The sequence below is a fragment of the Aotus nancymaae genome, unplaced genomic scaffold (assembly GCF_030222135.1).
Source record: "Aotus nancymaae isolate 86718 unplaced genomic scaffold, 86718_ANA_hifiasm-v0.15.2.pri h1tg000028l, whole genome shotgun sequence".
NCBI lineage: Eukaryota > Metazoa > Chordata > Mammalia > Primates > Aotidae > Aotus > Aotus nancymaae.
In genome coordinates, this window is record NW_026988441.1 from 19677250 (window position 1) to 19703092 (window position 25843).

Below are 25843 nucleotides of genomic sequence, written 5' to 3' on the forward strand. Positions count from 1 at the left end.
CTGTTGGACGTTGCCGTAGAGAGCAGCCTCTTCCATGGCTGTGATCACAATGTAGGGATCATTCATGAACTCCTTGATGAGATGTTCTATATGTTTGTTCCAATGAACTCCAACTGCAACAATCTGATGTGGTGCAGATTCCCTTTCTTCAACTTCAATATTTTTTTTAAAGTTATCTAATATAGCAAACATCTGAAAAAAGAGTATGATTAATTTCATTTTTACTTCAGAAGAGTAAGAACTAGTGTGGCAGAACATAAAATGTAAGGGATTGTATATTTTCTGTTCTCAGAGTAGGGAAAGCCTTTCAGAAACAAAAGGAAAAGGTCGGGCATGGGGGCTCATGCCTATAATCCTAACACTTTTGGAGGCTGAGGTGGGTGGATCACCTAAAGTCAGGAGTTCGAGACCAGCCTGGCCAACATGGCAAAACTCCACCTCTGCTAAAAATACAAAAATTAGCTGGGCATGGTGGTAGATGCCTGGAATCCCAGCTACTTGGGAGGCTGAGGAAGGAGAATCGCTTGAACCCAGGAGGTGGAGGTTGCAGTGAGCCGAGACCATGCCTTTGCACTCCAGCCTGGGCTACAAGAATGAAACTCTGTCTCAAAAAAAAAAAAAAAAAGGCAAAAATTAAATAGGAGAAAATGTTAAGTTTAAAGTCAACAAATATCCTACAATCTTCATTATAATTAAAGCACAAGCAACATCTTGGTGAATATGTATAACAAACTAATAAGAGATTAACATTTTCTAATAAAAACTTTTAAAAACTGATCAGTAAAAGATGATCCTCCCAACAGAAAATAAGGAAATGAATAAGCAACTCAGAGTGGAGACAAATGATCGATATGAATTAACTGAAAACTTAAAAAGTAATCAATGAAATATAAATTAGGCTGACAAGATCGCACTGTTGGCCAATTAGACTGTTAAGAGAAAGCTGGGCCAAGCCTGCTCTCACAGGGGTGTGGAGAGCCTGGCATGTGGCTGACGGGAGTGCATGTCAGGTCATGCTTTCAGAAAGGACGCTGCACAGAGCAGTATGCCTAGACATTAGTAATTTTTTATATCATTCCTGTAATCCCAGCACTTTGGGAGGCAGAGGAGGGTGGATCACAAGGTCAGGAGATCTAGACCATCCTGCTGAACATGGTGAAGTCAAACCCCGTCTCTATTAAAACTACTACTAAACATTTTTTTTTTTTTCAGACAGAGTGTCATTCTGTTGTCAGGCTGGAGTGCAGTGGCAAGATCTCGGTTCACTGCAACCTCCATCTCCCGGGTTCAAGAGATTCTCCTGCCTCAGCCTCCCGAGTAGCTGGGACTACAGGCGTGCACCACTTCGCTCACCTAATTTTTGTATTTTTAGTAGAGTCGGGGTTTCACCATGTTGGCCAGGATGGTCTCAATCTCTTGACCTTGTGATCCGCCCACCTCAGCCTCCCAAAGTGCTGGGATTACAGGCGTGAGCCACCGCGCCCGGCCTAGATACTAGTTTTATGAAAATCAGAACCTGAGACTTCAGATGAGTTCAGGAACCCTGCATAGCCCTATAGTCAGTAACAAAGCCTGGATTCAAAGCTGAGGCCATCGTTACTCCCAAGTGCACACCCTTGGTGATCGTGTGACACTGCTTCCAAGAAAAGCCTTACAAGAGCTCACAGCCTCTGACCCATGATTCCCTTCCTAGGAATTCATCCTAAAGGAAACAAGCGCAAAAAACATTCATGTTCTTACGAATCAACAGGAAGTTGGGCAATTTAAAAAAAATTCATGTTCCATAGCCACACACATATACAAATTATGTTGAATGTCCAAAATCAAGACAGTTTTAAAACAAACTCTGTGATGTCCACGGAACTGAATACCACATGGCCAATAGCCATGAGGCTGTGGAACAGGAAGCGGTGGCCCTCATGCTGCTGCGCCCTGCACAATGCGGGCTATACAACAGCCTGTAAAATGCACCCTGATCTTAGATTACCTATGTCTATCAACAAACACAGGAATTCAAAGAAGCCAGTACTCCAAAACAGTAAGAAGGATCCCTTCTAAGACTATGGCTGTGGGGACTGGGTTTTTCAAGTGCTCTTCTCCAAGTCTTAAATTTTCTAAATAAAAATAAAAATCATGCTTCTGTAATCAGAAAAAATTTAAGCATTTTAAGAAATCACTAGGGGAAAGAATGTTTGCTCTTCAGAAAGAATTTTAACATTGGGAAGGAAATTTCAGATAACTATTCTTTCTTCTTAATTATAGAAATTAAAGCAAGAAAATTTTTTAGATTAATCAGTGTATGCCCCCACCAGACACTTTTCCTCCTTCCTGCCAGCAGTTAGCACGTTAATCACGTCTCTCTTCTGAGTAATGAGGACCTTAAGCCACACTCACCTGTTCGTTGGCTTCCAAAAATAGCACCTCCACCTCATCCAGGACCAGGTGGCAGAGCCTGAGGAACAGCAGGCTCTGACAGGCGAGAAGCCTCAGCAGGCTGTGTGGGGTGGTAACAATCACATCACCTGTGTTTAAAAGAAAAAGTGAACATTTTCAATTTTCCACAGGTTGTTCTAAGATTTCCTCTGCTAACAGTCCACATACTTTCTAGAAAGGCCTTCCAATGAAGCAAAACACTGTTTCTGTCCTTAGGTGGGTGGGTTTTAGTCAACACCATATGCCCAGCATCTAACAAACAGCTTAAGAGTTCAGTAAATAGCTGATGAATGAATGAAGTGACATAGTTTTCTCAGTGAAGCAGACGTAAGTCAAGACCAAACCTTCATAATTGATACTGTTGGGAGCTGACATGCAGGTCTGGACTAGTGACTGTGAGTGCATTATCACATAAGCCACGTAACTGAGGACCCAGGCCTGCCTGGCCAGGCTCCACTGTCTTCTGTAGGGAAACCCAGCTGCTTGAAAAGGATACTTACAGCCCTTTGGAAGCTTCGTTTTTTTGGCTTCCTCTTTGTGAAGCCCAATTGTTAATAGCACAGGATGAAGAGGCCTGGAGGACATGCTGTATTCTCCCAATAATTCAAAAATAAATTGGGCCTTCTTCCATCCAGGGCACACAATGACTGCGAGAGGCTGCGAAGACAGACACATTCAAATGACTCCAGACAGTAGTTAGGAATTCAGCATCCACATGTGAAACATCAAGAACATCTCTTTGTACGGAAGCAGCACTCTGTAAGTTTCTGCTATCATCATCATATAGGTCAGAAAAGTTACAGTATAATTTCATTAAAATAGATTTAGATACAGGCCGGGCGTGGTGACTCATTCCTGTAATCCCAGCACTTTGGGAGGTAGAGGAGGGTGGATCACAAGGTCAGGAGATCTAGACCATCCTGCTGAACATGGTGAAGTCAAACCCCGTCTCTATTAAAACTACAAAAAATTAGCTGGGCGTGGTGGCATGCGCCTGTAGTCCCAGCTACTCGGGAGGCTGAGGCAGGAGAATGGCTTAAACCTGGGAGGTAGAGGTTGCAGTGAGCCGAGATAGCGCCACTGCACTCCAACCTGGGTGACAGAGCAAGACTCCTTCTCAAAAAAAAAAAAATACATATGACTCAATGTGTCTAAATCTATTTAGATTTAGACACGTTGAGTCATATTTTTCTGAGAGTCTCAATGAAGCACTTCACAAGTATTCATTCATTTAGCTCTTAAAACGCTCTCATGGGGCAGAGGCTATCACTGCTTCACTTCATAGGTGAGGAATTTGAGGCACAGAGAAGTGAAGTCAGTTGCCCGAGGCTGCACAGCTAATACATGATAGCAATAGGATTTGAACCCAAGCAGTCTGACTCCAGATCCTCTGTACAGATCCTAAGCACAAGAGGGAAGTAATGCCTCCTGAAAGGGACCTTAAAAAAGACGAACCCTGGCTGGGTGCAGTGGCTCACACCTGTAATCCCAACACTTTGGGAGGCTGAGGCGGGTGGATCACCCGAGGTCATGAGTTCGAGACCAGCCTGACCAATATGGAGAAACCCTGTCTCTACTAAAAATACAAAAATTATCCAGTCATGGTAGCGTGTGCCTGTAGTCCCAACTACTCAGAGGGCTGAGGCAGGAGAATTGCTTGAACTCGGGAGGCAGAGGTTGCAGAGAGCCGAGATCATGCCACTGCACTCTAGCCTGGGTGACAGAGCGAGACTGTCTCAAAAAAAAAAAAAAAGAGAGAAACTCCTCTTCCTTAGGAGACTATCTTCTGAACCCTGCCCTCTGTGAGCCCACAGGTAACTCCTGAAGTTGCATTGCCTGCCAGATACCTTCCTGGCACACACCCTCCAGTAACCAAAGACAAGTGGAGCCTCCTCTTTCATTCACACAGATCCAGGTGGGCCCAAATTCCAGGCACAGGCCTGAAAGCAGGTTGACCATGGAGGCATGGAGAAAGCTGGGGGCCACAGGGACGAGACCTGGATGTCGCTTTCTGCCCCAACCCAGGGTTTGTCCTCTACACAAGTGGCTTCTCATCAGCAGGGCTCTGCTGCTAACTAATTTGGAAGATAGGAACGTATCCATTGATTTGATTAAATCGATTCATAATAACAGATGTAACTTTCTAAAGAGAAATCATGAAACTGCATAGCATGATTAGAAAAATGAGCTAGTATCTTTTCTAACTGCAACCTATGTCTTTTTATTGCTGTTTTTCACTGGCAGAGCCCTGTCTGGAGCACCCTCAGTGCCAGGCCCCAAGATGCAGGTTCCATGCCCATCAGGCCCCTAACAGCTGCAACCCAGCAGTGCAGGGCCACACCCTCTGTCGTTTACCCTCGCACTGCTCCTCTCTTTCCCACCGCCTCTTTCTTAGTCATTTACCCTCGCACTGCTCCTCTCTTTCCCACCGCCTCTTTCTTAGTGATGTGGTTTTGCATCTCTGTCCCTGCCCAAGCTTCATGTTGAATTGTCATCCCCAGTACTGGAGGTGGGGGCTGGTGGGAGGTGACTGAATCGGGGGGCCGTTTCTCATGAATGGGTTAGCACTGTCCTCTGGGTGCTGTTCTTTGAAATCTAGCGTTTAAAAGTATGTGGCACCTCCCCCTCTCCTGCTCCGGCCACGTGTCACACCTGCTCCCCCTTAGGCTTCCATCATGACTGTGAGTTTACTGAGGCCTCCACAGAAGCCAAGTAGATGCCGACATCACGCTTCTGCTCCAGCCTGCAGACCCATGAGCCAGTTAAGCCCCTCTTCTTTATAAATTACCCAGCCTCAGGTATTTATAGCAATGCTAGAACAGACTTAATATAGTTATTCTGAGGTTTCCCCACATGGGAAAAGTTAAGAAGGATTAAGAAGCAGGGTGGGGAGCTAGGAAATGACTGGCAGAGCATGGGACAAGGCAGTGGAAGTCCTGACTTCAACCCCACTCCTAGCCCTGTCAGCGGGAAATTGACCCCAGTAACTCTTGCTGAACCTCATTTTCTCCTCTGTGAAATGGGGAGAACAATGCATGGCCTGCCCATCTCATGCACCTGCTGTGATGGTTAGATAGACTCAGGTCCGTGAGAGCGTTTTAGAAACTCAATATCCATTTCTTTTTTTTTTTTTTTTTGAGACGGAGTTTTGCTCTTGTTGCCCAGGCTGGAGTGCAATGGCACGATCTCAGCTCACTGCAACTTCTGCCTCCAGATTCAAGCGATTCTCTTGCCTCAGCCTCCCAAGTAGGTGCGATTACAGGCAGGTCACCAAGCCTACCTAATTTTTTGTATTTTTAGTAGAGATGAGGTTTCACCATGTTGGCCAGGCTGGTCTCGAACTCATGACCTCAGGTGATCCACCCGCCTCAGCCTCCCGAAGTGCTGGGATTACAGGCGTGAGCCACAGTGCTGGGCCTCAATAACCATTTCTAAAAGCCTCAGCCAATGGCCCACAACTGGGGGCTCCAGGTGAGAATCAGTGTGAGTGCATCAGTAATGGGAATGGGGAAAGGACACTTTCTCACAGGATAGTTTCTGGCATGGAAGTTTGAAAATCAAACTGAATAATGGAACCTGACTTTCCCCAAAGGAGAGGCGCATAATTTTAAAATAAATATTCAACGCGTTTGGTTATGAGGCAAAACTGTCTTTGACTTACTCCGTTTCTACTTGGTAATGACTTGTAGCAGGCCCCTGTTTGCAAAATTGTCAGCACTGGTAGGAGGTAGAGCAAAGGGTTGCTTTTACAGTGAGAAATGACAACCACGTCACAGCCACGGGCTATGGGAGGCCAAGAGTAAGACTCAGTGTGGCTGGGGCCCGGAAACTTATTTCTTTGAAGAGCCTACAAAACAGCAACAACCAAAAACCAAAACAAGGTAGAGAAATCTAACAACAACTCCGTCACATGGCTCATTTCACCCCAACAAGCACTACCCATCACCAAACCCGGTATTTCCCCAAGCCCTAACCTGTTAAGTTTCCCAGAATCTTTTCTCAGTACCAACCTCCTATTAAAAGACTCTTGCTCTTTCTCCTATTAAGACTTCCAATAAAAGATTCTTGCAGCCGGGCACAGTGGCTCACGCCTGTAATCCCAGTACTTTGGGAGGCCAAGGCGGGTGGATCACTTGAGGTCAGGAGTTGGAGACCAGCCTGGCCAACATAGTGAAACCCCACCTCTACCAAAAATACAAAAATCAGCTGGGTGTGGTGGCGCATATGTATAATCCCAGCTACTCCAAAGGCTAAGGCATGAGAATAACTTGAACATGGGAGGTGGAGGTTGCAGTGAGCTGAGATCACATCGCTGCACTCCAGCCTGGACAACAGAGTGAGACTCTGCCTTTAAAAAAAAAAAAAAAAAAGATTCTTGTTTCAATTTTCTAAATTAAAAGGATCCAACAGGTGGCCGATTGACAGGCACTTAAAGTTCACCGGTCAAGGATGAGGCTTTTCCTCTTCATTCTCCTAACCTGCCAGTCCATCAGCTTCATCTGTAAAGCTTTTTAAAAGGTAAGCTTTTATTTGCTTATTTTTCTATGTAACTGTCACTAAAACCCAAATGTTCCAACAGAGTTCTCCACCCACATGTACAGGATCTTCCAAAAGGCTGAGCTCATTGACACCATAAGCTCTGTGAGTCCTCTTGAGTCCTGAGCCCTAGCTGCAGTCAGAACCCATGCGCTGCACCTGGCATTCAGCAACCATCCTGGGATCATCCTTCACCATCACCCTTCCTCTGCAACCTATGTGGTCATCTTTCTTGGGTTACTTCGTTTTGGTAGAGAACATGAAATTTCAGTATCTTCTTAACAAAAGATAGAAGGGAAGTAAGTTTTTTTGAGACTCTATGTCTGCAAATGTCTTCATTCTACCCTCACACTCTATCCACAGTTTGAGTATGGACCTCTGATTGGAAAGAGCTTTCCATCAAAAAAAAAAAAAATTTTTTTTTTTTTGAGACAGAGTCTCATTCTGTCATCCAGGCTGGAATGCAGTGGTGTGATCTTGGCTCACTGCAACCTCTGCTTCCCAGGTTCAAGTGATTCTCATGCCTCAGCCTCCCAAGCAACTGGGACTACAGACACGTGTCACCACACTCAGCTAATTTTTTGTATTTTAGTAGAGACAGGGTTTCACCATGTTGCCCAGGCTGGTCTCAAATTCCTGAGCTCAGGCAATCAGTACCTTGGCCTCCCAAAGTATGAGGATTAAAGACGTGAGCCACCGCATCCAGCCTCATCAGAATTTTGACATCATTGCTCATCTGGTGCATTGTGGAGACATCTGAAGCCATTCTGATTCCTGGTCTGGTGTGTAGGACCAGTTTCATCTCTCATAATCTTTGGATTCCTCACCTTACATGCTTCAGAAGAACATGTCTAATCTCTTTCTTCGGCAGTTGTGCTGGGCCTGTGATGGATAGGTCCTTTTAATCTGAAGATTCTTGTCCATTAGGTCCAGAAAATGTTAATCTTCAGAAAATTTCCTACCATCTTCCTTCATTCTTCCTAGAAATTCCATTTTGAGATACTAGACCTCAAAGAGAACCTCAAAAATTTTCCCTCTCATTTCCGTCTCTTTGCCTTTTTCTTCTACTTTCTGATAGTTAGCTTCTCTTTTATATCTCAAACATACTAGTGGTTTTTACATTTTTCATTATTTTGAATTTCCAAGAACCTTTTTTTCTGCCTGTTCCTTTAAAAAATATCCTATTTTAAATATCCCCAGAGAGAAGATACTGCATTCCTTTAACAGTAAACTGTTAGGGATGCAATATCTTCTCTCTGGGGATATTTATTTTCTCTAGGGATATTTATTCTCTAACACTTTCTCCTATTCACTGCATTGCTTGTTTCCTTGAGAGTTTATTTTGATTTTTTTTTTTTTTCTTCAAGAGCCTGTTGCCCAGGCTGGAGTTCTGTGGTACAATCTCAGCTCACTGCAACCTCTGCCTCCTGGGGGTTCAAGTGATTTTCCAATCTCAGCCTCCCGAGTAGCTGGGACTTCAGGCATGTGCCATCCATGCATGGCTAATTTTTCTATTTTTAGTAGAGATGAGGTTTCACCGTGTTGGCCAGGCTGATCTGAATCTACTGACCTCAGCTGATCTGCCCACCTCAGCTTCCCAAAGTGCTGGAATTACAGGTGTGAGCCACTGCACCCCGGCCTGTTTTTTTTTTTTTTTTTTTTTTTTTTTTTAAGGTGAAGGCTTTCTTCAAATGTCCATGACCCCTAATGTCTGTTCATGGTGGAGAGGAAGACACTGGAGGCTCTGTGGACTGGGCGACTCTTGTTACCACGAGTGTCACCTCACCGCAGGAAGACAGGGCAGCAAGCAGGGCCTGTTCGTGGGAGAATTTCAAATAGCATAATCTGAAGGTCATTTCTCTAGGGCCATTCAGTTTCTTCAAAAAGAGCCTCCAACCTTGCTGCTGAGAACAATACAAGCCAGCTGTGGGTGCTCAGGAGACAGAGCAAGGGGTTCACGCTCCCTTTGCAAAGTGCTCCTTCCCTGCAGAGGCAGCCACACTCCTTCTCCTGCTTTCATCTTCTAAGGCTGTGGAATCTGTCCACTTCTCTCTCATGCTATTTGTCCTGGTAGTTTTATCTTCCTACCTTAAAAAAATTTTTTTAACTTTTTTTAATCAGAAAAAAGTAGATAAACATATATGATCAGTTTTCCACATCTGTAAGGCAATTTTGAAAAGAACAGCTGGGGAATGCATTATAACTCCCCTGGCAGCCTGCTGCTCCTCCCGCAGCCCTGTCCCCAGGCATACTGGAAACCTGACTGCAGAAGAGGCTCACAGTTCCACAGCAGCTGCCTCACAAAACACTCACTCACTTCTAAGATGCTAACCTGGACTTAAGAGTAAATGAGAAATTAGGCCGGGCATGGTGGCTCATGCCTGTGATCTCTCTCTCTCACACACACACGCGCACAGAATTTCAAAAGCAAAGGAATTATACAATGCAACCTTAGAACCATTTAAAAATCCTTCTATATTAGGAAATGTTGGTGTTTCTTGATAAATGTGGTTTTACGAGCGCTTGTACCTTCTTCAGTTCTGCCGACAGTGGTGACGACTCGATGGTTAAGCAGGGCTTGATCTTGTTCCGGAGCACTGCCACAGGCGGCTGCAGGCCCGACTTCAGCTTCTGCAACTAAGAGAACGTGTGCATTAGACAACGGTATCTGCCCCAAGGCGTTAGCACAGGAGAGCAAGAATTTCATAGAAATGAAGGAAATACAGATTTCACTGTAAACACCTGGGTGTATATATATGCTTATTTAAAAAAAAAAATTCCAAAAGGAAGACCATTTATTACCCCCGCAAAAAATGGAACAATTTCTCAGAAGCAACAATCCATTAGATCGTTTCTAAAAGGATGTCTTCAGGTAGAGTCCCCCATTTAAGGAGTTTCTCCTCTAATCTCAAGTCTGGAGGGAGGAAGGAGAAGGATGTAAAGAATAAGCAATTTTCTCTCTTTTTAATTTACTTTTTTAGGGCCTGTAATACCTGCTGGAGATCAGAGATTCCATCAGCTCTCAAAGGATCTGGATTTAAAAACTGTAGTAATCTGTAAGATAGTTAAAAGAAGAAAGTGAAGAAAAAGGTGTTTCTGTTTCCTCAGTAGAGCTATTCTTTCAGTTCTTCCTTGATGGAGATAGCAGGGACTGCACAGCCCATGGCTTGGCTGTACAACCAGTACCTGTTCTGTTCTGCTTGGTTTGTGAGACATGAGGGCCTGCACCTGTGCTGCCACAACCCTGCCACACAAAGGCCCCCTGAGAGTATCTGAGGGGCCCCAGCCAAGCTCAGGAGCTACTAGTGTACTTCGATATCTTTATTTTATGGATGAGAAAACAAGACCAGATAGGACTTGTCTACAACCACCTCTGAAGAAGGAATTTGAAACTGCTCTCCTCTAGCTCCAGCCCAACCCTAACATGGGTAAGGCCAGGGACAGTCACAGAGAAGTCACAACCCACAGACATGGCGGGGACGCCAGGATAAAGAGGGTTGGCTTTACACATGGCAAACTGTACTCCTTCCTAAAGCCCTATTCCTGTAAATAAGACTTTTTTTTCTTTAAGATGAAGTCTTGCTCTGTCACCCAGGCTGGAGTGCAGTGGCGCGATCTGAGCTCACTGCAACCTCTGCCTCCCAGGTTCAAGCGACTGTCCTGCCTCAGCCTCCCAAGTAGCTGGGATTAGAGGCACCCGCCACCTCGCCTGGTGAATTTTTAGTAGAGTCAGGGTTTCACCATGTTAGCCAGGCTGGTCTCAAACTCCTGATCTCAGGTGACCTGCCCACCTCGGCTTCCCAAAGTGCTGGGATTACAGGTGTGAGCCGCTGTGCCCAGCCCTGTAAATGAATTTTTTTTTTCTTCGAGACGGAGTTTCGCTCTCGTTACGCAGGCTGGAGTGCAATGGCGCAATCTCGGCTCACCGCAACCTCCGCCTCCTGGGTTCAGGCAATTCTCCTGCCTTAGCCTCCTGAGTAGCTGGGATTACAGGCACGCGCCACTATGCCCAGCTCATTTTTTTGTATTAGTAGAGACGGGGTTTCACAATGTTGACCAGGATGGTCTCGATCTCTCGACCTCGTGATCCACCCGCCTCGGCCTCCCAAAGTGCTGGGATTACAGGCTTGAGCCACTGCGCCCGGCCTGTAAATGAATTTTTAAACACAAAAGACACAAGACCCAACTCCATCAGCTGATGAATGGGTACATGAAATATGCTCCATGTACTCAATGGAACATAAGTCAGCCATGAAAAGGCATGCTATGCTCGTTTACGATATGGCAGAGGTGAGCCTTGGAAACACCGTGCCCTGTGAAACCAGCGTCACCAAGGCCCACACACCATATGATCCCATCAATATGAAATGTCCTGAACAGGCAAACCCACAGAGACTGAAAGCAGACTGCTGGCTGCCAAAGGATGTGGAGAGAGGAAAATGGAGAGTGGCCACTAATGGATATGGACTTGTGTGGCTGCAAACTCTGTGGATATACTAAAGACCACTGAGCTGTACACTTGAAAAAGGGGACATGAATTATATCTCAAAAAAGCGGTATTTTAGAGACAATATTCCAAAACAATGTTAGAAGCTAAAAAACAGATGGACAAACTGGTAGTAGCCCCAAGACAGTTGAGACTGAGCCAGCCACGGGAGGCCTGACTCTGTCTGCAGAGAACAATGTTCAGAAAGCTTAGGAATTAGGGCCAGTCTTCCTGGCTGCAACAGTGTGGCCAGGGAGGAACCTCTGCATTGCCTTATTGCTGCTCCACACCAGACAGCCACTCACCCCAATCCGAGGAAGCCCAGGGGCTGAATCTCTGGAGAGGATAAAGCAGAACTCTCAGGCTACGAGCTGTCAGCTGCAAACAGAGGTGCTGAACTGAAAAGAGGGAGGCTAAGCACACATAGGACAGGGAGACCCAGCCTGCACCTTCCACTCAGCCCCCAGGACAGGGGCAGGTCTTCACCACAGTGGGCAGAGATAGGAGAAACCTTCCCTCTGGCATCTGGCCCACCGGAGAGGAAAGACAGAGAGAAAGACTTCAGTCTCACAGGTTTTGTACACTCAGAGACCCTCACCAGCTCACTGGGCCTCTACATTGAAATAAAAGTAGACAACCAAGGACCGCAAGACATCTAAGGAAAGCCTCCAACCTAAAAAGCAAATAATGCACCCTGCAAGAAAAAGAAGCAGTGTAGGGAGAAGAAAACTCCTCCCACCAAAATCATTAGTCTCCTTAGAGAAATGAGAGAAACTATCATATATATGAAACAAGTACAACACTATTGGAAAGAGAAAAGAGAATGAAAGGAAAACCCTTGCCAATTAAAAATGTGATGTTCGAAATAAAAAACTCAATAAAATGAGAAGACGACAAAATTGTAAAAACATTCCAAAAAGTCAAGCAGGCCAGGCATGGTGGCTCATGCCTATAATCCCAGCCTTCTGAGACGCCGAGACAAGCAAATCACTGGAGGTCAGGAGTTTGAGACTGGTCAACATGGTGAAACCCAGTCTCTATTAAAAATATAAAAATGGTCAGGTGTAGTGGCAGGCACCTGTAATCCCAGACTGAGGCAGGAGAATCACTTGAACCCAGGAGGCAGAAGTTAGAGTGAGCCAAGATCCCACCACTACACTCCAGCCTGGGTGACGGAGCGAGACTCCATTTCAAAAAAATACATAAAGCAAGAAGACAAAGAGATTAAAAAAAAAAAGAAGAAAAATATATTTTATAAAATTACACAACCAATTCAGGAGGTTCAACATATGAGTCACAGAGATTCTTAAAAGAAGACAGAGAATATTGAGTGTAAGAGAACAATGAAAAAGTCAAGAGAATTTCCCAGGGGTAAGAGACACGAGGCTACACATTGGAAGGGTCCACCAAGCAACAAGCATAATAACAGAACTGTGCCAAGGCACAACATCAGGAACTTCCAAACACTGGCAACAGAGGAGGAAGCTTCCTATAAAGCTTCCAGAGAGAGAGAAAAAAGGAGAGATATATAAAGAAATCAGAATAGAGTGGACGTCTTCACAGTAGAAACTAGAAGTAGAAATGTCTTCAAAATTTTTACCCCAACTATTGATCAAGTGTGAAGATAGTCTAAAAGCATTTACGCAAAGTCTCTAAAAAATTTATGTTTTGTGTCTCCCTTCCAAGAAAGCTACTAAAGGATGCTCTCCACCAAAACAAGGGAGTAAACTAAGTAAGAAGATGGACGATCCAGAAAAGAAGGGATTAAATTCAAGAAAGATGCCGGAATCTCAGGATGTTGGTGACAAATATGGGACACATCAGGCACACACCAAAGCAGGCGGGAAGGGTCTGGAGAGATCTCCAAAGAGTCACAAGTGAGAATCTGAGTTTGACAACAGAGGAGAATTCTAGAGATGAATCTTTAAGACAGATTAAAAATTTAGGAAAGTGATCCAGGTATGGTGGCACACAGTAGTCCCAGCTACTTGAGAGGCTGAGGGAGGAGGATCACTTGAGGCCAGAAGTTTGATACCAGCCTAGGCAACACAGTGAGACCCCATCCAAGAAAAAAAAAAAAAACAACTATTAACTTCAGGTAAACCAAAAGGCCATGTGAGAATAGAAAAGCAGTCATGCTCTGTGACTGCAGGGCTCTGCAGCACTCACCTGCTCACAGCCTGGGGACAATGCACACTCATCTCACTGGATCATGATGCAGCCAGAGTGGGGTCATGGGAAGAACAGAAGCATGGGTGTAATTTCAAGAGGGAAGAGGAATGGTTGTACAACAGAGCCGCGTCCTCACCGCTCCTGTGTTCTTTGGCAGAGGGCTTGGGTCTAGAAGGACAGCGTCTGACCCTGGACTCAGCAGCCTGTGTGAAGGGCATTTCAGTCCAGGCTTTAACATGCACTGTTGTTCAGACTCTGACACCGAAATGGTACCACGAAGAATGTGCATATTTAAGTCAGGTGCGGTGGTTCACTCCTGTAATCCCAGCACTTTGGGAGGCTGATCATCTGAGGTCAGGAGTTCAAGACCAGCCTGGCCAATATGGTGAAACCCCATCTCTACTAAAAATACAAAAAATAAAAATAAAAATTAGCCAGGTGTCATGGCACATGCCTGTAATCCCAGCTACTTGGCTGGTTGACTCATGAGAATCGCCTGAAACTGGGAGGCAGAGGTTGCAATGAGCCAAGATCGCACCCCTGCACTCTAGCCTGGGCCACAGAGTGAGACTCTGTCCAAAAAAAAAAAAGAATGCATGTATTCAGAGAATGTTTCCATCTTCAATCAGTGAGCAGTACAAAGCAGGCTGATGTTAAAATGTTTAAAGGAAGACAACAGAAGAATAAAGAATGAATATCACAGTAGGCATGAGGGACACAGAAGATGGAAAGACGAAGAACTGCAGAGAGGGCTCCAGGGTACGTTAACTATCAGAGATGACGTGAGCAGCAAGCAGGCACCACTCCACCCTCCCATGCACAGGATTTCTTAACCAGTCATCAAAGTACTCCCTGCAGCACATATGGCTACAGTGCCAAAGTCCAAACTCCTCCTGAAAATAATGCTCCGAGAGTCACCACACAGAGCTGAGACTCACCCCCGACCCAGCATATTCCCACAGGCTGGGCGGAAGCTGGCACCAGCTTAGAAACACAACCTCAACCCAATCCAGGCTGCCTCACCACCTCCAGAAGCCCTTAGTGAACAGAGCGGTTTCTCTCTCCTAGTCTTGGACACCCAAAGATTAGGAGAGAGAAATCAGCTAGGAGGGCCCTTAAACCCGGGTGTGGGCCCCGCCACTCCCTCTGCTACCCAAGCATCTAGGATTCCCAAGGGGACGGTGGTATGCGATCCTGGAATGGGCCAGACTGAATCTGGGGTGACCTCTTCCTGAATGTACTGTAACCTTGAGGGTCTCCAAAATGAGTTATATGAAGGAACGGGCCCGAGGAGAAAGAAACATAACTGCTTGCTGGTACTTACAAGCTTGAGCAATGCCATCAACGAGACAAAAAGACAGGAAAAAGAAAACCACAGGCATCACACAGAGGAGGCTAGCAGCCTCTCTCCTCACACCTGGCCTCTGGCAACAAACCAAGGTCCCTGTGCCCCTCTGGCCACATCGTGACAGTCACTATCATAGTCCCAAGTGAGGTTTGGGGATGCGGCAATGCGGGTCACTGACTGGCCATCCTTAAGGAAAGGGTGCCTCTCCTCCAGGCTGCCTTCACTATCTTGCCAGAAATGACAGCACAGGGTTCCCCAGGCTTTGGATGCAGTGCAACCAATGCAGGACCTCTGCTTGGTCAAGGGAGTGGGTCCCAGGATCACGAGGTCATCCCTGTGTCCCTAAGGAACTCCAAGCCTTCTTTGCTGTTTAATCTTGAACCACCGCAAAGCTCCCTGAAACCCACAGGAGACTGACAGGATAACTGACATTTAATCCATGGATTCTAAGTAAAAGGCATTTTAGCAAAACAGGAGACAAGACAGAACTTTCTAATATGAAAATAAAAGGGAATGCAGTATTCCAGGGTCATCTGGGCATGGTGGCTCATGCCTATAATTCTAACACTTTGGGAGACCAAGGTGGGCTGATCATCTGAGGTCCAGAGTTCGAGACCAGCCTGGCCAAAATGGCAAAACTCTGCCTCTACAAAAAATACAAAAATTAGCTGGACATGGTGGCAGGTGCCTGTAATTCCAGCTACTCAGGAGGCTGAGGCAGGAGAATTGCTTGAACCCGGGAGGTGGAGGTTGCAGTGAGCTGACATTGCACCACTGCACTCCAGTCTGGGCAACAGAGCAAGACTCTGTCTCAAATTTAAAAAATAAAATAATAATGAAAGAAAGAATATTCCAGGGTTAATTTGCCAGGTTACAATTTAAAATAATAAAGAGGCCAGGTCCTTAATCCCAGCACTTTGGGAGGCTGATGTGGGAAGATCACGAGGTCAAGAGATTGAGACCATCCTGGCCAACATGGTGAAACCCCATTTCTACTAAAAATACAAAAATTAGCTGCGCATGGTGGTGGCTGGCACCTATAATCCCAGCTACTTGGGAGGCTGAGGCAGGAGACTCACGTGAACCCAGGAGGTGGAAGTTGCAGTGACTCAAGATGGCACCACTGCACTCCAGCCTGGCAACAGAGCAAGACTGTGTCTCAAAATGAATAATAATAATAATAATAATAATAATAATAATAGGGCCGGGCGCGGTGGCTCAAGCCTGTAATCCCAGCACTCTGGGAGGCCGAGGTGGGTGGATCACGAGGTCAAGAGATCGAGACCATCCTGGTCAACATGGTGAAACCCCGTCTCTACTAATACAAAAAATTAGCTGGGCATGGTGGCGGGTGCCTGTAATCCCAGCTACTCAGGAGGTTGAGGCAGGAGAATTGCCTGAACCCAGGAGGCGGAGGTTGCGGTGAGCCGAGATCGCGCCATTGCACTCCAGCCTGGGTAATGAGCGAAACTCCATCTCAAAAAAAAAAAAAAAAAATAATAATAATAATAATAAAGAAATAAGCTGCATGGATAATGCAAGGCCTTCTGTTCCAAGGAAAATAACCACTGTGACAGCAAAACCTTTGGGTATTAGGGCTGAGGTTGCCCTGTGAGGGGGGTGTCAGTCAGGTGCATCAACAGCATTCCCCAGCTCTGTGGGCTCCTGGAAGCCTTCAAAGCCTCAGCTTTGAAATACTGGGTGGTGTCCTGTGGGGTAAGAAGCCCTGGCAGGCCATCAGCGTGGCCTCTGGGAAGCCCACATGGCTGCCCAGTCCACATCCTTGCTCCAAGCCCCAGGCAAACCAGTGGATACAGCAGGACCTCCCCACCTCTGACCTGTCACACTCTGTCACTCTGAGAGCTCCATGACAGTATAAAAATGGCATGAGGCTGGGAGCTGTGGTCATGCCTGCAATCCTAGCACTTTGAAAGGCTGAGGCAGGAGAATCATTTGAGGCCAGGAGTTTGAGACCAGCCTGGGTAACATAGCAAGACCCCTCCATACAAAAAAATAAAATATTAGCCAGGTATGGTGGTGCATGCCTGGGGTCCCAGATACTTGGGAGCCTGAGGTGGGAGGATCACTTCAGCCCAGGAAGTCAAAGCTGCAGTGAGATGTGACTGCACCACCGCATTCCAGCCTGGATGACAGAGGAAGACCTTGTCTCAAAACAAAAATTGGTATGTAAATATTTTGTAGATTACACAAGTATAAAATAAAGGCAAACTGCTCACAGTTTCTCTGGCAGTGCTGCCTCAGAGAACTGGAAAGAAAGCAAAGACCAACCCACAGAACATCAACGGCCCCAAAAGATCAACTGTATCTAATTCGATTTGTGACATGGTTCGCTTCACTAAGTTAATCCAGAAAGTGAGGTAGAAAATGACTACTTACACTGGAAGAAAGCTTTTAACAGAAAAATGTGCCCAAGTGGGATGGAAAAGAAAAAACTAATGTCAAACCCTACAGAAGCTGCATTGTACATTTATTTTTTGATAGGAATGTAGGTTTGAAATTAATAATAAAATATGTAGATTTCTCGTTTATAATTTTATTATAATTATTTCAATACACAATTCAGGCCAAGGAAAAAATTCTTACTTCACACAGCCAATCTTCTCATCATATTCTTTCTTCTCAGCTGATCTAAGAGGTTTCTCATTTGGCTTCTGACTTAAATCACTAGAAAAAATAATTAATTAAAATTTGACAACAGCAGCCTGGGTAACGTAATGAGTCCCTATCTCTACAAAAATAAAAAATGCCAGGCATGGTGGTATGTGCCTATAGTCCTAGCAACTAGGGAGGTCAAGGTGGGAGGATCGCTTAAGCTCAAGAGTTGGGACACTGCAGTGAGCTGTGATTGCACCACTGCACTCCAGCCTGGGCAACAAGAACAAGACCCTGTCTCTTAAAATATGAAAATTTATGAACCCATTTACCCCAATGCTGAAAATATCTTTATTTTCTGGATTAAAAATTTAAGAAGCACCACTGAGGAATCGGTTTATCTACATAAGCACATTTCTGTGAGAAGGAGAGCTTAGTCCTTTAAGCTTCACTTCTGACACTTCTGGTGCCGATCCTGGCCAGGATGGAGCAGGCCCACCACAGCCTCCTCCTCCTGCTGATCACATCTAGAGATTCTGGATGAGGCCCCAACAGCAGCGGAGAGAAGTCAAACACTTGAAAAACAGAATCACCAGGACTTTCTTGTTTTTTCCTCCCCACGTCTTTCTGTGTTGACCTCAGGGTGACTTTGTGGCAGATGCGGACGGCAGAATCCAAGAGAGACCTCCTCTTTCAAGCCAGAGAAGTAGGAAGAGGCGCCCTTTAAACCAGAGAGTGTTGGGAATTCCCATCGATTTTCTTTTCCTTCCTCGCCCCGCCCCAAAGCCAGCTCTGATCTTAGAGCTGCACCCAGCAACAGCAACAGCAGTGTGGTGACCTGTAACCCTGAGAGAAGACCCACACCTAAATCCAGAGGAACTCAGAGACGGGAGCTGTGGTCCAAAGACTGCGTGAGGAAATCTCTATCTATTTTCTCCCTTATTTGTTTTATTCTCAAGGTGGCCCAATCCCACGTTACTGCACAGCAATGCCTCTAAGAGAAACCATCTGGCCAGAGGAACAGGGGGAAGGAGCCCCTAGAAACTGGTAACTGTAAGGGAAATTCTGAAAAGAAAGACAGCAAGCTGGTTCATGACACAACACAAGCCACTGGCTGCCCCAAAGCCTGCGCTCACACGGCCACCGCCACCCAGAGACTGCGAGGCAGAGTATGAGGGCCCGACCTCAGGGAGATACCAACCTCCTGCTAAGACGACACAACCAACACTCGTTAGAGAATGTTAACAGAAACCAGAGTCTCGCAACATAACATTTAAAATATTCAGCGTGAGTCCAAAGCTACTCAGCACACATGGGCCAGGAAAACCAGACTGACTGCTGAGAGAGATGACAATCAGCAGGCGCCAACCCCAGTAGCTCAGGGTGGCGATCACTGGACATTCACTCTACAAGAAGAAAAGGCCAGCACTCCTGAGTGGAAACACACAAGTTCTCAGCAAAGAAATACACACTTTTGAAAAAAAAAAAAAAGGGAGAATTTTAGTAATAAGAAATACAGGCCAGGCACCATGGCTCACACCTGTAATCTTAACATTTTGGGAGGCCGAGGTGGGAGGATAACTTGGTCTCAGGAGTTGGAGACCAGTAGGAGCAACATAGTGCGACACCCACCTCTACAAAAAATTTAAATGTTAGCCGGTTGTGGTAGCGTATGCCTGTAGTCCCAGCTACTTGGGAGGCCGTGGTAGGAGGATCCCTTAAGCCCAGGAATTCAAGGCTGAAGTGAGCTAGGATTGTTCCACTGCACTTGAGAGCCTTGGTCACAGAGCAAGACCCTGTCTCAAAAAAAAAAAAAAAATATATATATATATATAAAATAAAATACTCACTGGATGGGCTCAATAGCAGAAGGCAGATGATAGAAGAGAATGAACATACAGACAGATCAGTAGAATCATTAATCTAAAGAACAGCAAGACTGAAAGGCTGAAAAAATGAATAGAGCCTCAGGGACTTTTGGGACAATATCAAAATATCTGACATTTGTTTTATGAGAATCTCTAAAAGGAGAGGAAAAAGAGATTGGTGCAGAAAAAATATTTGTAGACATAATGACTATTTGATGTAGGAAAGATACAAATGAAGAGCATTAATGAACCCCAAGCATAAGAAATATGATAGCAATGACAGCAAGGTATACAATAAGTTTTTTTTTTGAGACGGAGTCTTGCTCTGTCACTCAGATTGCAGTGCAGTGGCATGATCTCAGCTCACTGCAACCTCTACCTCCTGGGTTGAAGTGATTCTCCTGCCTCAGTCTCCCAAGTAGCTGGGACTACAGGCACCCACCATCAAGCCCAGCTAACTTTTTTCTATTTTTAGTGGAGACGGAGTTTCACCATATTGGCCAGGCTGGTCTTGAACTCCTGACCTCGGGTGATCTGCCCACCTCGGCCTTCCAAAGTGCTAGTGCTAGGATCATAGGCAAGAGCCACTGTGCCCAGCTGGTATACCAAAATTAAATTGCTCAAACCAGTAATCAAGAGAAAATCTGAGAAGCAGTCAGAGGAAATGGCAGAGGAACAAAGGCAGCGGTTACAGTAGAGGCAGTGCTGGGAACAATGCAAGCGAGAAGACAGAGGGGCAACATCTTTAAATAAAGTCCCGTCGACCTTGAATTCTACATCTAGCAAAGGTATCCTTTTTAAAATGAACTTGAATACTTAAAAAAAAAAAAAGCTGAAAGAGTTCATCAACAGCAGAGCTGCAATACAAGAAATACTAAGGGAAGTGCTTTAGGTAGAAGGAAAATGATACCAGATGGAAATAGAGATCTACACAAAAAGTAAAAAACACCAGTGCAACCACATAGGTAAAAAGAGAAGACACTTGTGTTAGTTAACTCTCTGTAGGTTATAATTGACTATTTAAATAAAAGTGAAATAGAGTCTAGCATTTATGAGGTATGTAAAAGTAAAACATACGACAAACCACAGCATAACGTCCACGAGGCGAAGTGTGAAAGTCTACTGCTTTGAGTTCTTAGATCATTCACGAAGTGATACAATATGACATCCTTTCTGCGATGTCATTAACGTCACTGACATGTATCTTGAAGAGGACAGAGTACAGACCCAGTCTCCGAGACTCATGAAACCATTCTTCTCTTTCCACCCTGGGTAACCACTCAGCCTCTGCTTCCATCTGGCCATGTGAGGCCATCCCGCCCATCAGGACCACTCCATGCCAAACTTCAGAACTGCCTTACAGAGACAGCTCTGTCCAACAAGGCAAAGAGGAGACAGACTCCAGGGCCACTACCAGTTTTCAGTCAACTCTGATATCAACCAGGTGTCACATTTTTCTGTTAATATATATGATGTTTAACCAAAATTGCCTGGGCCACTCTTTGAAAATGGACCATTTTCCCATAATCAATCTTACAGAACACTGTATAAGACAATATCACCCTTGAGAGAGATCCAAAATGCCTGATCACTAGCAGCTCGGGCTCCTAGCTCCCAGTGAAAGCACAGAGAACGAGAGGACGCCACACTTTCAGACGAATATTTGTTGCTCACGGTTCAGGAGATTCCCAGCAGAGGAGCCCCACGTGTCGCCAGAGCGACTCTTGTGGCCGGCGCGGCAGTTTAGCTGGCACCTTAGTGCGCCAGTTTTTGGTGCAGAGTCTGGAGATTCCCGGGCAGAAAAGCACCATCCATCTTAACACCGCTGTTTTGGCCGGCGCAGTGGATTGCTCAGACTTCGGCACTGGGAATCAACAAGTTGGACGTCTGCTCAGAGACCTAGTTAGAAAGTCGGTAATTACAAAGACAACAGACAGATAAATACATAATGAAGGGAAGAAATCAGCGTAAAAAGGTAGAGAATACTCAAAATCAGAATGCCTCTCCCTCCACAGGGGATCGCAATTCCTCATCAGTAACGGAACAAGACTTAATAGATTACGAGTGTGTTCCAATAACAGAAGCAGGTTTCAAAACGTGGGTGATAAAAAACTTCTGTGAATTAAAAGAACTTGTTCTAACCCAATGCAAAGAAACTAAGAACCTTGAAAAAAGGTTTGACAAAATGTTAACGAGAATGGACAATTTAGAGAGGAATATAAGTGAATTGATGGAGCTGAAAAACACAACACGAGAACTTCGCGAAGCATGCACAAGTTTAAACAGTCGAATTGATCAAGTAGAAGAAAGGATATCAGAAGTCGAGAGCCAGCTCAGTGAAATGAAACGAGAAGACAAGATTGGAGAAAAAAGGATGAAAAGGAATGAGCAAAGTCTCCAGGAAATATGGGACTATGTGAAAAGACCTAATTTACGTTTGATAGGTGTACCTGAATGTGATGAAGAGAATGAATCCAAGTTGGAAAATACTCTTCAGGATATCATTCAGGAAAACTTTCCCAACCTGGCAAGGCAGGGTAATATTCAACTCCAGGTAATACAGAGAACACCACAAAGATATTCTTCAAGAAGACCAACCCCAAGGCACATAATTGCCAGATTTATTAGGGTTGAAATGAAGGAGAAAATACTAAGGGCAGCCAGAGAGAAAGGTCAGGTTACCCATAAAGGGAAACCTATCAGACTTACAGCAGATCTCTCAGCAGAAACCCTACAAGCCAGAAAAGAGTGGGGACCAATATTTAACATCCTTAAAGAAAAGAACTTTCAACCCAGAATTTCCTATCCATCCAAACTAAGCTTTATAATCGAAGGAAAAATTAAATCCTTTGCGAACAAACAAGTACTTAGAGAGTTCACCACCACCAGGCCTGCTTTACAAGAGCTTCTGAAAGAAGCACTATACATATAAAGGAACAACCAATATCAGCCTTTCCAAAAATATATCAAAAAGAAAAGAACATTAACACAACAAAAAATTTACACTAACTAATGGGCAAAACAGCCAGCTAGCATCAAATGCCAGTATTAAAGTTATATATATTTTAATCGGATAAAAAGCCAAAACCTATTGGTGTGCTGCATCCAGACCCATCTCACATGCAACGATACACAAAGACTCAAAACAAAGGGAAGGAGGAAGATTTATCAACCAATCAGAGAGTAAAAATAAACAAATAAATAAAAAGCAGGAGATGCAATTCTCGCCTCTGATAAAGTAGACTTTAAAGCAACAAAGAGCAAAAGAGGCAAAGAAGGACATTACATAATGGCAAAAGGATCAATGTAACAAGAAGAGCTAATGATTCTATAGATCAATGAGACAGAAAATTAACAAGGACATCCAGGACTTGAACTCAGACCCGGAACAAGTAAACTTAATAAACATTTATAGAACTCTCCACTTCAAATACATAAAACATACATTACCACCTCACACCTATTCCATAAGTGACTACATAATTGGAAGTAAATCACTCCTCAGTAATCGCATAGCACTTCATAGGTTTAAATGAAATATTGGTTGGCTGCTCGTTTGTTATTTTCTTCCCTTATTCCTTCCTGTTTACATCAAGTATAATTATTGGTATAAAAGAGGTTTTCAATACCCATTACTAAACTGCATTTTAGCCTGGGCAAGAAAGCAATACTTCCATTCTCTCTCTCTCTTTTTCTTCCTTTTTCCTCCTATTCTTTATTCTTTTTCTTTATTCTTTCTCTTTCTTTCTTTTAAAAAAAAAAAAAAAAGTATCACCCTTAAGTCTCTAGTCAATTATACACAAATTATTTATTCTTTATTCTTTTTTTTTTTTCTTTTTAGAGACAGAGTCTCACTCTGTCACCCAGGCTGGAGTGTGGTGGTACAATCATAGCTTACTGAAGCCTCGACCTCGTGGGCTTAAGTGATCCCCCCAGCTCTGCCTCTCTAGTAGCTGGGACTACAGGCAGGCACCACCACACCAGCTTGAATTTTCAAATCATACCTTGCTTCTGGTATATCTGGATCAGCGTATATGGTTATGCCTCTTTTTGTTGGCCAGTATGCCGAAGATTCAACACACTGTAAAAAAAACTTTGTTTCAGAAAGAATGTGTATGCCAGCAACATATATACATTCTTTTGGAACTAAAATTCCATGGGAGTTATTCTCATGAACAACCATCCCAGACAATTTTCATGCACACAGAGATATGGAGAGACAAAAAACTGGAAAACTGAGTGATTATGCCAGCGCCATAACCACTCATTAAACATCAAAATGGCAGGCCACTGGCATTCCAGACATTTAAAATGTCCTGCAATGACTTTCACCTGTCTTGTCAAAGGGACTGGAGGGCAGGTTAGACTTGCACGTCCCTATGACAATGCCCCGGAATTCCAGATTTTCACACCTTCGTTAAAAGGAGAATCAATATCCAATTCTTTAGAAAGCAAACTAGGCCGAGTAAGAAGCGCTTGATGTGAAAGAGTTGGAATTATTTTCTCCTTTCAGAATAAGCAAACGTGCAAACTATACTTTTTCATGAACAAAGCTAACATGGCCAAGGATTTTTTAACAGAAAACTTACTTTTGGTTTCAGAGAGATTTCAAAAGAGAAAATTTTTAAGTTAACACTACATGAACTTTGTATTTAAAGAACATTTTAAAAATACAACCTTATTTGTATCTTTTAAAGAGAGGCAATGCTGTTTCTTTTCAGATTTGTTTTTTGGTGAATCTCTCAATGAATCCATATTACATTTTACAGCTTCGTCTGCAAAATAAAAATGGTAATAAGAAAGCTACATGGAAAAGTGATATTAATAGAAAATAGGATAAAAAGGAATATAATAAAAGCAAATACTATTATAAAATCTTAATATGTAAAATTTTTATGGAATATGAATTTATAATAAGCCTTAGTTGAGGGGATTATATTTTAAAATCTTGTTTCAACCTTTATTGTAAAAAAACAATTACAATGTTCTAAAAATTCCCATACCAACCGACTAATAATTGAACACAATATTTTCCCAACTTGTCAGGTGACATTTCCTTAAGACAAGAGCAACGTGCACCAACACACAGGCTCTTCTTACAACTCGACCCTGCCTCCCGCCAAGAGGTGGGCTCTATGTTCCTTTCCCATGCACCTGGGTGGGCTCATAACCAACAGGGAAGTGGTGCTGTGTGACTTCTAAAGCAACATCACCAAAAGGCGACATAGTCAGGATTTGCCATCTTAGATGCTCACGTCTGAAGCCCAGCCATGATGCTGTGGGGAAGTCGCCACATGGAAAGGTTGCCAGGGTATTGTGGACGACAGCCCCAGCTGAGGTCCCAGCCAAAAGTCAGCATCAACTGCCAGAACGTGCCTGAGTCCTCAGACACACCCGCTTAGTTACTGCAAGCCCTCAAGTTTCCCTCCCGAAGCCCTGGACAGTGTGGAACAAAGGCAAACCCTCCTGCCATGCCTGTACTGAATTCCTGATTACAGAACCCATGAGCATTATAAAATGGCTGTTGTTTTACCCAGCAATCATTTATTAGGGAAACAGAGAGGCAATTCTACAAAAGTGTCCTACTATTAATAAAAGAAACACAAATTGAAATGACAAGATACACCTTTCACCTATTAAATAACAGAAGTCACTGAAATGTGAAATGATACTATAAACTGCCCTAACCCTTCTTTAAAGTAATTTGGAACCCAAGTCTGCATGTCATGTGGTCTTTTGGTTTGGAATTACATTATCAGGGTACAACTTTCAGCCAAAAAGATAAACTCTAGAACTAGGAGTGGAGGTGGTAGTTAAAATTCACCAAGAGAGAAATGTCCATACAAGACAAGCTCTTAAACAAAAATCACTAAGTCCACAAAGTAGTCCAATGCCATCATAAACAGTAAATAAATAAATAAATAAAACAGGAGATTGGGAGAGAAATATTCACACCTGACCATATGAAGATAAAACATCAGTCTGAAAAGGACTTTCAAATAAACTTATTTAAAATATCCAAGAAATAAAAGAAGAAATAGTATTTATGAAACCAAACAGGCCAAGTGCAGTGGCACACCTGTAATCCCAGCACTTTGGGAAGCAGAGGTAGGTGGATCACTTGAGGTCAGGAGTTTGAGACCAGCCTGCTCAACATGGTAAAACCCTGTCTCAGGCCGGGCGCGGTGGCTCACGCCTGTAATCCCAGCACTTTGGGAGGCCGAGGCGGGTGGATCACAAGGTCAAGAGATCGAGACCATCCTGGTCAACGTGGTGAAACCCTGTCTCTACTAAAAATACAAAAAATTAGCTGGGCATGGTGGCGCGTGCCTGTAATCCCAGCTACTCGGGAGGCTGAGGCAGGAGAATTGCTTGAACCCAGGAGGC

The 25843-nt window shown here is 44.3% G+C and overlaps 1 protein-coding gene across 2 annotated transcripts in view; it reads right to left on the bottom strand.

Moving 5' to 3' along the window:
* Positions 1-25843, bottom strand: part of TDRD12 (tudor domain containing 12) — an 81503-nt gene that overhangs the window by 22122 nt on the left and 33538 nt on the right. The window contains exons 8-16 of one of the 2 annotated variants that reach the window (XM_012448451.3): positions 24134-24231; positions 23461-23537; positions 17580-17660; positions 9963-10023; positions 9499-9606; positions 6095-6280; positions 2934-3090; positions 2395-2522; positions 1-192 (exon numbers count right to left, since the gene is read on the bottom strand). In XM_012448451.3, the coding sequence (XP_012303874.2) occupies positions 1-192; positions 2395-2522; positions 2934-3090; positions 6095-6280; positions 9499-9606; positions 9963-10023; positions 17580-17660; positions 23461-23537; positions 24134-24231 (1088 nt within the window). Of the gene's footprint in view, positions 193-2394; positions 2523-2933; positions 3091-6094; positions 6281-9498; positions 9607-9748; positions 9884-9962; positions 10024-17579; positions 17661-23460; positions 23538-24133; positions 24232-25843 lie in introns of those variants that run through there. The other variant, XM_012448450.2, reaches the window with a different exon arrangement.